Source organism: Ailuropoda melanoleuca, chromosome 6 (assembly GCF_002007445.2).
Source record: "Ailuropoda melanoleuca isolate Jingjing chromosome 6, ASM200744v2, whole genome shotgun sequence".
NCBI classification, from domain to species: domain Eukaryota; kingdom Metazoa; phylum Chordata; class Mammalia; order Carnivora; family Ursidae; genus Ailuropoda; species Ailuropoda melanoleuca.
In genome coordinates, this window is record NC_048223.1 from 66487686 (window position 1) to 66501558 (window position 13873).

General features: G+C 39.1%; 1 protein-coding gene across 1 annotated transcript in view; it reads right to left on the reverse strand.

Annotated features, from left to right (window-relative positions):
• Positions 1–3201: 3201 nt before the first annotated feature.
• Positions 3202–13873, reverse strand: part of TMEM26 (transmembrane protein 26) — a 52058-nt gene continuing 41386 nt past the window's right edge. Inside the window, exon 6 of the mRNA XM_002915109.4 lies at positions 3202–12569. Within this exon, the coding sequence (XP_002915155.1) occupies positions 12166–12569 (404 nt within the window). The 3' untranslated portion in view covers positions 3202–12165. The remainder of the gene's footprint in view (positions 12570–13873) is intronic.

Below are 13873 nucleotides of genomic sequence, written 5' to 3' on the forward strand. Positions count from 1 at the left end.
ATTGTGTAAACTCTAAAATGTTGGGCAGGTGAGATTATTTTTAGGTTATTATAGATATTAAGTGTTATTAGATAACTAACCATGTTTAATTTTTTGTTTTGTTGTATATTTTTGTTTTTATTTTGCTTTTTTGTATAGGTCATTTTGGTCTCAAATTTCCCATTCACTAGAGTGTATCTAGGACAACCCTGCTCTTCTTCCAGCTTTTATTTCTCCACTTTCAAAGCAGTAAGGAGATCTAACATCGCTTCGAGCTCAAACACTCCAAAGGTATGTGACTCGAAGTACAAATATAGAGCAGAATCTATCTTGCGTAAAATCCTGTGTGGACAACATCTGAAAGGAAGTCAACAGGATGACACTAAGTGAGGCACGTGAAGCTAAAATATAGAAATTATAATAGTTGATGTTTGCTTTGGCTTCTCCAAGAAGTTGGAGAAATGAGGTCTGTATTCTTTGGAAGATTCTAATTGAAAACAGGATTTTTTATTAAGTTTTAGAAAAGCCATAAGGCAAGGATGAATTCTCTGATAGCTGTTCAAATATTTCCTGAACATTATCCCTTTCGAGGGATTGGAGCTTTGATGAATGTGGCTGTCACCCCCAGAGATGACATGTACCGTATAATAAATGGATCAGCGCCTGGGTGTTAGTGCACACAGAATACAAAGATTCGGGGGTAAGCTTATTTTGCTTGGTGTTGATTTTACATCTGTGCAGGTAGGTGTGCAGTTTTAAAACACAAGTTACCAGGATGCTATAGATCGCCCGCAGTCGGGCCATGAAGAGGCACCCGTGTGCAGCAGAACCAGAGATGTCTGTGAGTTCAGTCATGTCTGACTCAACAGTCTCTAAAGCAGAAGAACAGCAGATCCAGAAATACCAGCCATTGCCCACTCATGGCTGCTGACTCTCAAGCCAAAATAAACTGGGCTGACTGGACTTTTTTGTCACATCTGATTCAGCAGCTTGCGGCTTAATGGGCTGCTACCCCCAAAGAGAGAAGTGGTGGACATCTGCTCTTAAAAATGACTGACATGTTCTCCAAGCTAGCATTTTCTCTAAGACTTTCATGCCGTGTATTGCTTCAGCAAAGTTTTAAGCTTTTTGAAAAGTATTTGCAAAACCTTAAGGAGAGATTATGATCTCTCTCTTAAGAGCAGGCCTGTCTTCCTTCTAAGACTGTTTTGCTGTAATTGAGATAGCTAGAATGTGATGGCCCCAAGCGTTCTTCCTTTCAGGCCAGTGAATGTGTAAAGATAAATCTCCCTGCTCCCTTACATGTAACAAATGAGCATCTTCTGCCTTGGACATCTGCTAGGAATACACTTTGGATTATCCTGAAGGTCCACATGGTGCTTTTAAGTCTCCCATGGTGCTTTCACATGAATGGTGTTCCACCACTTTGAGCCTAGAAATATGGCTGAGTTCAGACAGAAGGCTCTGCAGATAGCTGCATCCTTTGAAAAGAAGGCAGCAGATTACAGCCAAAATCATTATATGACCAAGATGAGCTCTTGCCATGTCGAGGGATCCCACGGTGGCCATCCTATAGTGATCAAGAGCCATCAACCTACAAAACATGTTTTCAAAAAACAAACAACATTCATTCCTTTTAAATCAGTACTCTCAGATCTCCTTTCTTTTTTGCATCCCCTCTCATATTTCAAAGTGCATATTGGGAGCAAGGCCAGGGACTTCAGGTTCTACACAAAACCCATAGAGAACCAAAAGGAACCCTTCACAGGTGTGAAGATAGGTGGGAGGGAGTAAAGTTTATGGAGGTAATAATGGCATTTTTCTTGGGAAGATTATGGATATAAATTTCCTCAAAAGCAAGGGGAATGTCTTATTTATGTATGTATCTCTCACATAGCTAGCAGTGGCTCGTGTATGGTAGGTATTAAAAGATATTTGTTGATGCCATTGATCATTCACAGAGCAAAAAATTGCTCCACATGTACCATGAGGGTCTCCATGGGACATAAAAAGATGAATAAAATAAGGTCCCAATTCCAGAGTTTACCACAGGGGCACCATTTGGTCCAGGCTTCAAACTCACAAAAGGCCTAAAACACAGACATTTTTCATTTTTGTGTGTGAGATTATATATGCCTTCATACATACAAGTCTGAGGGCTGAATTTGTTCATCATACAAATTTAAATGAAACCACAATTTTTGCAACTCTTTCTATGGTTTTTATTTTGAAGATTTAATTAGCCTATTTATCTTATTTATGTAAACTTATTTATCTATACAGATATCATCTATCATTTTCTATCTGAAATAAAAGTTTCACAAAAAATTGGCTTCCAAATTATTAATGACGAACATTGTATTTAAGGGATTGGAGTTCCTTGTGATTTTTACCCTCTTCCTTTTAGTTTTCTGAATGTTTGAATCATTACACGGAACACATATGAATTATATAATCAGAGAAAAGCAATAAAATTATATTCATTATGCAAAACAAAAAAAGAAGATTCAGCAAATGTGTGAATGAGGAAAGTCAATCAAAGATGACAACTTAGTTTGAGCCAAAATGGCTGGAAGGATCGTTGTTCTATTAATGGAAATAGAAGGTTCAGGAAAAGGAACTGATTTGGAAGAGGGCATGTTTTGAATCCAATTGTGGACATGTTGATCTGTAGGCAGAAGAGCATCTACAGGGAAATGTGGAAGAGAAGCTTGCGGAAAAGCTGGCAATAGAGACTTAAGGGATCATTGATAAGAGCGAAACTACAAAGGGAGGGATGAGGCCTGATGGACAAGATAGAACTTACACATTTAGAGAGTGCAAGAGTCAACACACCCATGGGTGAAGAAGGAATCAACAATGAGGCTGTATGAGAATCAGAAGTGAGGGTCTCACATCACCACAGGTGTGGAGGAAGCCACAAAGAGGAGGCGTTCCACAGCACCAGAGGCAGAGTGTCAAGGAGGACGATGGCTGGGAAAGCCTATGGTGTTTGGTGATTGGGTGCTTCCTCCCTCCCTCCCTCTTTTCTTTCTTTCTTTCTTTCTTTCTTTCTTTCTTTCTTTCTTTCTTTCTTTCTTTCTTTTCTTTCTTTCTTTCTTCTTTCTTCTTTCTCTTTCCTTTTTTTAAAAGAATTTATTCATTTAATTGAGAGAGCACGAACTGGGGCAGAGGAGGGGCAGAGGGAGAGAGAAAGGGAGAAGCAGACTCCTGGCTGATCAAGAAGCCCCAGGCAGAGCTCGATCTCAGGACCTTGGGATCATGACCTGAGTCAAAGGCAGATGCTTGACTGACTGAGACACCCAGGTGCCCCGGGTGATTAGGTTTTTTTCTACGTTCACAGAGAAGAGTAGGTAAGCATTATGTTCTCAAAGAATAGTTAACTTTACAAAAAGCTCAGGAAATGGTAATAAATGAACAAAGTAGAATATATACGTAAAAAGTATGATATTAGTTTCGTAAAAGAATTAAAGGTATAAATAAGCACAAAAAAATAATGCACTCAAAAGTTATTTCTGAGCAGCTACTATGTGGTAGCCACTGGGACAGAGGTGAACAAGACAGATACACTTGACCTTTATATTTTCATTATAGGTAGGATAGATAGTAAATAAACTTATGAAGTAAAGATAATTTAGCCTAGTGAAAAATGCTAGGAAAAAAAATAAAGATTGATGTGCTGGAGATCATTGGGGAAGGCAAAAAGTGATGGGCTTTCTGAGGACCTTGCATTTAAGCTGGAATCCTAATAAAAAGAAAGAGCCAGGGTGAGGGTTGCTGGAAGCACCAGCAAGTACAAAGTCCACAAGACAGTTTAAAACTTGTTTTTTGGGAACAGACAACATTTCTGTATGTCTGGAGCTGTGTGGTTTTATGATAGAATATAAGACATGGCCTATGCCCTCAAACAGCTCATAGGCATGGGAGAGACAGACACATAAACGAATCATTACATATATTATGATAAACACTGGGACAGAGACAAGTACAAAGTGCTATGAATACACAGTAAGGGAGGATAGTCGCTCAGTTCTGGAAGCTGAAAAGACTTGAGAAAAAGAGAGGAAAACTTCTGAGAATCACTGACCCGCTGCTTCTCCTGTAGCCTCTAGTCTGGGACCATGATAAGTGACGAATCCCTCAGTTCTACATAGCATTGTTTCTTTAAAGGAAACCCTAGAAATCAGAGACCTGAGACTAGAGCATTCTCTAATCTCAGTCAATACCTGTGCTCACTCTCCTAGGGTTCCCATAGGGTGCAGAACAATCTTGGCTGATGGTATTTTTCTTCCTCCCCTTAGCCATTAACTCTGGATGGCAAAATGGGCCACTCAAGAGAGGTGAGGGCTGAATAGACAAAGAATCACTAATAGAGTGGTAGCAATGAAGGGCATCGCTGAAAAAAGAAATAGCAAATTATGCAAACTTTACATTGTTCTGTAAAAGATAATGACAAGTTTAGGGGAGCATGAGTACTATGTTATGGTGGAAGAGGGGTGTGTGTGTGTGTGTGTGTGGCTGCGTGTGTGCACAGTGATGGGAAAAAGTTGAAAAGTCAAGTTAGGGCCAGGTTGTGAAAGGTCTTCAATGAATTCCTGGGACCTTATGCTTGATCCTGTTGGCAATGAGACATCATCATTTTAAATAGAAGAGACACATGATCCATTGCGCATTTTGGAACAGCTCTGAATGCAGTTTGGAATATTTATGGGGGATTAATCAGGAGATTGAAGGGCCAGTTGGGAAATGACAACAGCCACTGATGCAAGAAATGATGAGACACGAAAAGAGGACAGTAGCAGTTGAAAAAGAGAGGGCAGGTCAAAGATTTAAAGAAATTATGAGCGGCCTACCTGAAAGAATGAAGGGATTACTTGGGCAGGAAGGATAAGAAAGAAGAGCAGAGGGTCAAGGATATCTCCAGTTTAGTGTGGGTGCCTGCGTGGCTGGTGATGCTGCTAGCCATTACATGGAACACCAGGAGGGGAGACTATTGGGAGTGGGGTGTGGTTCGATACGTATTCTATATAGACTGAGTGTGAGATGCTTGCAGAGCAGATGGGGGAGATGCAAATCCAGGTATGGAGTTCAGGAAAGAGGTTGAAGTGAGATACCAAAAAACTCCACAAGTTATAGAAGTTAGTTGAAACCAAGAGCTGATGAAATAATTATAGCTTTTGACCCAGCTGTTAGCTGTCATTCAGGTCATATGGGAACCTTTGAATAATAAGGAAGAACATTCTTTGCCAGAAGGTAGAAACAATCCCCAAGATCCCAGAACCACAACCATCTGAATTCTCCAGCTCTTCACTTGGCAGACGCTGAACAACAGCATCCACGGAGAAAACATATTTTGTCTTGTAGATTCAAGTTTCCTTGCCCAAAATTCTTAGCTTGGATACAAAGACTATATCGTATCTGACATATGGTTGGTTTAGGAATTTTTGTTTTCCTCAATAATGTGATCAGATTTGCATATGATCCATTTGATCACTTACACAATCAACTGTAAGTTTAGTAAATATTTGACAAAAATCTAAAAAGCTTACAGACACAAGTTAGATGGACTACGAATGCGGACTTGGTAACAGATGCACAGATTCTTTCTGACTTTTCTTTCAGGGCTCCTTCAGCTCGCTCTCTCTCCTGGGAAAATCAGTTCGACTCTATAATTCAATTGTGAAATTCCTCTGTTGTTTGTTTTGGTGGCTTCGTAAATGTAAGGGGGTGTGAAAGTATCAGACTGGCCATTGCAAAGTAGTCTCCATGGTACTCATCAAGACCCAGTGAATCATTTTGGTCAGTTTGATTTCTCCGTGGTCTTATAGATCTATGCATTATTTAATTTCCCAAGGTTTAACGTTTCATAAGGCAAGCAGAATCTGACATGGTTTAAACTGTTGATTCACCTAAAGCGTCTAAAGATGTTCTTAGTTATAATGGCAAAGTCTATATTTTCTTGGGCGAAAATGATTGATGTGTTTTTGCTTTATTTGCAAAATGATATCAGAGTGTCTGTACATGGCAGAAGGCTCTGTAAGTTGGTGAGGTTTCTTTTTATTAATAATTATTTTTAAAATCACTAAAGTAATGAATACTTAAGACTTTCAAACTATGAAAAGTATAAAACCTAAAATAAAAAAAAAACAGAAAAAGTGGGAATGTCTATGATCATCAGAAACTTGGGGATCATTTTGTAGGTTTACCAGTCACTTGTAAAGGTATGAATAACATTTATAAAAAGAGTGATATACTAACCTCATGGTTTGCTCCCTTTGTTTTACCTAATAAAATATTAAAGTGGTTGTTTCTTATCAGCACTTATGGATCTACTTTATTCCCTTAAAAAGCTACACCATGTTATGTAGTATGGATATTTCATAATTTAATAATGACCCTATGGTGGACACCATGCTGCTGCTATAGAAAATACTGCTTTGAACAGTCTTATCCACGCATTTTTGTGCACATTGTCTGTAGGATACTTCCTTCTGTAGGATACTTCCTTAGAAGTTGAGTTGCTGGGTCAGATGACAAATGTATTTTTAATTCTGACTGATACTGCCAAATCATCTTCCAATTTATATCCTCACTAGCAATGAGTAAGAATTCCTGCTTCCCTTGAGCCCCTCTAATGCAGCATCCTAAAATCCTAAAACATTTTTGAATCTTTGCCAACCTGACAATTGAAAAATGGTATCTTGTGGTTTCGTCTGCATTTGAAAAATGGTATTTCATTGTGGTTTGATTTGCATTTCCTTGACTATTCCTTTTGCATTGAATCATATATCTTTATTTTTCCAAAGGATTTTTTTTCTTATTTGTAAGAGCTGTTTGCTCATTAAGAAAACTAATGCTTTGTTATGTTTGTTACATGAGTATTTACCCAGTTCATTGTTCATTTTTTGAATTCACTTACGGTATTTTTATGATGCTAAAACTTTTTAATTTTACAAGTTGAAATTTATTAATTGCCTATGGTTTCTGGTTTTGTATCTTGATTAGAAAACATTCTCATCATTGCAGTTACATTTTCTTTGACTTTGAATGTTTAATTCTTTGATCCATCTGGAAATGTTTTGGATATAAAAATTGAGGTATGTATTTAATTTGATATTTTAAAAACCTTAAGCCACTTATAATACTTTATCACCCCCTGCTCATGATTTATCATGATGTTTATCTTTACATTATTCTTTTCCATTTTTCTGCCTGACAGAATTGAATTCTCTTGGTTATTGTAGCTCTGTAATATATTTAAATATACTTAAAGCTCTTTCTCATTTTTTCTTTACTTTTAATATTTTCCAGGTATTCTTTCATGCTTATTTTATCATAAAATCTTTAGAATTATCATGGGTAGTCATTTAAAATTAAAATCTTATTGCTGTCATTGTGAAGATTGTGTTAAATTTATAGATCGATTTAGGAGAAATTAATACTTTTTAAAATACCAAGGCATCTAACCACTCCCCAATAGAAATATAACCTTCAGTTTGTTAAATTATCCACTGATGGTCCTCAAAATCATTTTGAAGTTTTCTTTACATGGATCTTGTACATTTACTAAGTCTATTCCTATGTATTCTACGGTTCTAATTTATATCACAATGGAAATCTCGCCTTCGAATATGTATCTTCTGTAATGTTTGTTTATATATAGAAAAGCACTGGTTTTTGTCATGATTCTAGGTTACTATTCTTAATAGTTCTTATGTTTTATATGCTTTTTTTGAATGGTCAAGATTCAATCTTCTGTAATTAAAAGATAAATTTGACTCCTTTCTAACTTCCATAACTCTCATTTCTCTTGTATAACTGCACTGACACCTTTCCCCAGAAAGGAGAATAATAGTGATATATTTCTGACATCTTTGGCCATTCAGAAATTTTAAACCTTCATGGAGGAAAATCTGTCCATCTTTTCCCTCAGAGCTTCTGGGTTTCACGTCCTGCTTTGGAAGATCTTTCCCATTCCCCAAACGCTAAAGACACATCCTCTATTTTCTTCTAATATTTTATAGTTTTCACTTTTATATTTAGTTCTTTAATCCATCTGGAATTTATTTCTATATATTGCGTGAGATAAAAATCTAACTTTATTTTTTCCAGATGGTTCACGAAATTCCCCAACATCATTTATAAAATTGGTCAGTCTTTCTTTGCTAGTTTGAAATGCCACTTTAGTCACATTCTAAATAGATCTGTTTTTTAAAATCAAAGCTTAAAAATGAAATGAAGCGAACGATAGTAGAGAACAAAGACAAGAAATGCAGACAAAAAACAGACATTAAGATAACATTGCACACAAATTTTTTGATGTATATAATAAAATACAAAGGTAATTCATAGCAAAATAGTATCAATATAAATAATTCAAAGAAAATATTCTCACAAAATATTCTAGGAAGAAGGATTTAGAGGATGGACACGCATAAAATATAAGGCTGCAGCACTTGATTATTCGAACATTATTTAAAGTTCCTCCCTTCGTATGGAATGTTATTTGAAGCCTCAGCTGCCTAGTTTTACCCCCAAATCAGATATTTGTGAGAGTGGATCAGAATGGCCAAAAGTAAAAAGAAATTAGCAAACTACCCCCCCCCAAACAAAACAAAACAAAACAAAACAAAAAACGTAACAGTCTCTTCTTATAATTCAAGTTGTTTGTTTTTTTATGTACATCTTTAAGAATCTACGATATATTTAAGCATTTCACTTTTCCAGCGCCGGAGTAGAATGAAGGCACACAGGAGCTCCGCTTTCTGCAACTCTTTCTCTCTTTTAACAGGAAAATGGATTAAGAATCATTGAAATTAAGTGCCAAAGGGAATAGAAGTCAGTGTTGAAATCTGAAACTTGGGAGGAAACCTAAACCATGTGCACCTTCAATGCATGCCTTTCCGGGGCTTTGGGAAGTTTCTATTAAATCATGTATTCACAATTAGTATGACAGTAGTGAACCCTGATGCTTCTTGGCTGTGTCTTTTTGGTCTTACGGGGCCTGAAGTGCCAGGGCATATTAGTGGAAGAACTACAGGCCTACTGGTAAATGTGTGTGTAAGGGTCTTCAGTTGGAAGATTAGCTATTTTCCTATATCAGCAGTTCCCAGCTTAAATAAAAGTTCACAGAATAATGAAAGACAAAGACAGTTTACGGATCTTGCAGTGGGCAGTCATGGCCTTTGGGACTCATCTAGTCAGGGTAAAAAAAAAACCCACGCAATGGTTATAAGGTATGTTTCCACGCAGCATCATTAAAACATGTACACTGTGTTTCCTCACAAATAGAATGATATGTTTTTAGGAAGGACATTTGATTGAGCTTTCATCAAGCAATTAGGTACCAACAACCACAACAATAACGACAACACTACAAACAAGCCACTCTCTTCGGTGGCTGGGGATTGGCATGTTGTGTGTCTGTGAGGGACGGTAGAGAGGTACGGCCTGCAACACATCGTACCGGTGATCTGAACAGTTATTTGATTACACATACCACAGAAGCAGGTCCCGGAATGTCAATATACGCATGGTAACTGCTGTTCTAACCACTTTATAGCAAATTCTGTGCTGTTTTCAAACACTACAATGTTTAGCAGTCTAGAATAAAAACAGACAATTAACTGAACACAAATTTAACTCTTTTCATCAGGGGTCCTAGAGATACAACCTGGATTTAGGTTTTGTTTTTAAATAAACTAAATGACTACAGATTTTTTTTTTTTCTGCTATAAAAATAGTCAGTCCTAGAAAGTAGAGGTATCAGCAGTTAGGTTAACGAATGCTGCCCTTCACAGATTTTCCTGGAAAACCCTGTCGAGTGTGTGTCTATTTCTGCCACCATTCATTGCTGAGATGGTCCTCCCTGCTCTTTGCCTTCCTAGAACGCTAAGTAAAACCAGACTCTGGACTTCCCATTTCCTAGGACTTTGGAGGAGTGCTAATTACAAAATACTTTACTGAAACACTAGGAACTCATTCACGAAGCCAAGCCAAGTCTCAGATTTGAAAACGTTTAAAAATATCCTTGCAACAGCCGTACTACTTTATAGTTTATCTATTTTTAGATGCTCAATGTTTGTTTTGCTGGAAGAAAAAAATTAAAACACGAAAAGTATGCCATGAGCAAATCTGCAATAATAAGCAGCACATACATGTTGTGGAAGAAAACATTCAACATAAAATAGTCAACAGAAAAACAGATTCTGCTGAGGCGTTTTTATAAATAGTAGCACTTATTATTTTGCTTCCAATTGCTAAGCATTTTAAATAACATGCCCTTAAAAGTTGTCAAGTTCTTTACTTTATATAAATATAATTTCCTGATCTTAGCGTTCAAAAATTATTATGAAAATTATAAATGTATTCCACTTGTCTCGTGTGTAATTTTACAATCATCATATTCTTAAAATTAGAAACACAAGGAAGAAAAGGAAGAAACAGAAACATGCTATCAGGCACTTTAAAAGGCATGGAGTGGAAAATATTAATTTCTCTGTATAAGAATAGAATTTGCCTCTGAAACTTTGAATCAAGTATTTGGAACAGATAGCCTGTCACACAGATTTACAGATAAAATTGTCTCGATTGGTTGTCGAATGGTCACATCCAATTTAAGGCCATACTCTGTCTTTTTTTTTTTTTAAAGATTTTTTATTTATTCGACAGAGATAGAGACAGCCAGTGAGAGAGGGAACACAAACAGGGGGAGTGGGAGAGAAAGAAGCAGGCTCATAGCAGAGGAGCCTGACGTGGGGCCTCGATCCCACAACGCCGGGATCACGCCCTGAGCCGAAGGCAGACGCTTTAACCGCTGAGCCACCCAGGCGCCCCAAGGCCATACTCTGTCTTATCTTTCATGTCCCTTTGAATTCCTCAGCATAATGACATGGAGGAATTATGCTCTGAACCCTAAAAGAACAGTTTTGGAACTGCTTGCCTCAAATGTAACCACTGTTATACAGTCAGGTACATTTTCACTCTGTATCTCTCAAAGCAAAAATCATTTAAAAATGTTCTGAATGACCTCCATCTGGAAAGTACAGAGGTGTGTAAGGGGAAAGTGCGGCTATTTCAACACCTGGGACGTGAGGTCTTAATGCAGGGAAGAAAAGCGAATTTCCTGATTTCCACGATGCCATGGGGTCTTCTGCGCCCGGTCACCGGTCAAGGGCTGTTGGCTGCGGGTCGGGCTGATGCAAGCCTCCATCCCCAGCACCTTCCCGGAGCCCAAAGGCCCACTGGGGCCCCAGTAGTGGCGGTTCAGAGGTGGTTCATCTAGCGCTGGCCTACTCCAGAAACTATGGTAACACTTAAAGGGCCTGAAACCACTTTACTCCCTGCTCAGTGCTTCCTTGCATCAGCCCACGTAATTGGACTTGGCAATACAGAAAATGGTAACGTAGAGTTAAGAAAAATACTGACGAATACTGCAAAGCATGTTTCAGAGTGGAAATTGTGACTTTGTTAGCATTACCAGTATTTCCTGCCTCACAACCCAAATGGCTTGCTGTGAATTTTGCAGCGCCCAAGCCAAAAGCAATAAAATTTCTGTAAGAGCATATGTGCCATGACAGAATACCACATCAGCCCAGAAAAATGATTTTCCTGGGAAGGTCTGTGCAGCGATGGAGAGGGCTCTCAATGCTGGAAGCTGGGCAGAGATTTTCACTGCTTCCAGCTCACAGTGAGGTAATTTTAAAAGCACTTTTCCCTTCATTTGTTCTGCATTCACTGAATGTACATTTTTTGATGTCAGGGCCATTGCAGAAAAGATCAGATGAGAAAGTCTGACAATGGAGCCAAAGTTCAAAGCTTCTCTATTTTCAGGTAACAGCCGTGACAGTTTGTCTGCACTAAATCTTTTGAGGGCATGTCACTCTCACCCCGTCCATAGCTTTTCAAACAGTTCAAGACAAACAAATCACTTAGTCGTTGAACAACTAGAACATCTGATACCGTCGCACAGAAGTTGTCGCGAGAGCCACTAAATCAAAGTTCTTTCCGTTCCGTTGAAAAAAGAAGATTCCTCAGCTTTGGTTTAAGATCACTTTTTATGTTGTTCTTTTGAAAATTATTATATGCCAACGTTAAAAAAAGAGGGAGAGAGAGGAGATTTCTGTCCGTACGGAGGACCGGAAAGTCAAACGTTCCAGCTGCCGGCTGCTGTCTGTCGGTAAGGAGCTACGGGGTGGACGGAGCGTCCTCGGGGGGGACTGGCAAGGCCTGCAGCGGGACCCCCAAGTCCCTTTTCAAGTCCGTCTCCGGGTCTCCGGCCTCGCAGGGGCAGCGCTGCCGCGCCTTCAGGCTTCCGGGCAGGCGGAGGAGGGAAGCGCGCACGTCCATCGCCAGCACCGCCAGGCGGTACAGCTGCAGCACCACCACCAGGAAGTTCTTGGCGGCGAAGAACACCAGCATCTGGTTTATCACTTTGTAGTAGGTCATCAGTATGAGACGCACGACGAGGAAGGGGCCGTCTTGTATGAAGATGCTGATTCCAATGTTCCACAGATCGGCGCTATACTGGCAGAAGAAGAAGCTGGGGAAGCCCCTCATTGCCACCGACAAGGGGCAGACGACATGCTGCACTGGGAACACGAGACAGACCAGTTAGCGCGCCTCCGAGATGTGTACGACGCGATGAAACGGGGAACGGGTCATCCACGATGGGTGCTGGGTTCCTTAACAGTTGGGAGCGATTCTGTAATTTAATTCTGGGAGAACGAGTGAGACCACCCTTAACATTGAACACCACCCTTAGCCACCCCTTAACCACTTAACTTCCTTGATCATTTTATGCTTAAAAACTCAATAATCTGTTGTAATTTCAACAAAACACACCAAAGAAAGTCAGTCCTCGGGTTTCCATCCATGTCACAAATTTTAGATCACCTTTTAGTCCCCGTCCTGGGGAAAGCACAATCCATGGGGCTAGAGAGAACAAAGAACAAGGGAAACCACCTTGTCTCTCCCTGGGGTCTGCAGGTACAGAGACAGCACAGCAAGGCATTTTAGGCCTCAAGCCAGGTAGCCTGGCTGCCTCGGGTTTTTTTGGTTGTTGTTGTTTTGTTTGTTTGTTTGTTTGTTTTTTTAGCAAGATGCTGGCCAAGTTACTTAACCTTCCTGGGCCCCAGTTTCTTCCTTTGAAAACCAAGGTAACAATGATGTCTGTGAGGAGAGGGGCGCTTATCCACCGGCTCTTTTTGTTTCCATTAGAGTCACACCCCTGGCTCCTCTCTGATTTCTCACTTCTCTCTTTCCCTTGGGATAATGAATAACTGAGCTGACTGCCGAGTTTGGAAGATGGGACAGAGTATAGATACATGGCCAGGAGCCTGCTGTATCCTCCCTTTGGGATCTACCTGTTTCCTGGTTGACTCACTCAGCCGTACGTGTAAATTATGTTGTGGAAATGCAAGTGTTTATAATTCAAATTCAAACTTAATTCACGTTAAACATATTTTTCTAATGGTGGGGGGACAAAAGCCCAAAATAAATGCCATTGTTATTTTATTTCGTCTGATGCCTTATGGTTTTGTTTCACAGTTTACAAGAAACACTGGATATAATTACTGATTTTCCAGTTGAACAAAAGGAGGCCCAATCAACAGATGAACCTTTTTGTTTTAATTTCTAAAAAGCTAATTTAATTCAAGGTCAAGAGCATAAAATAATCCTTTATAATAATGAAGCCTTCCATTTGGAATTTTCAAACAAAGAATGCCTTCGTCTAGTGGAGCCTGCAAATATTATGAAGCTGCTTTGATATGGGGGAACATAATGTACTGTTTGTGGGAAAATACAATAGCGATTTAGTCAGAAGTAACATTTGGTCTTTGTTTTTCAAACAGCTGCGTAACATTATCACTCCTGAAAGTTGACAAAATTTCTT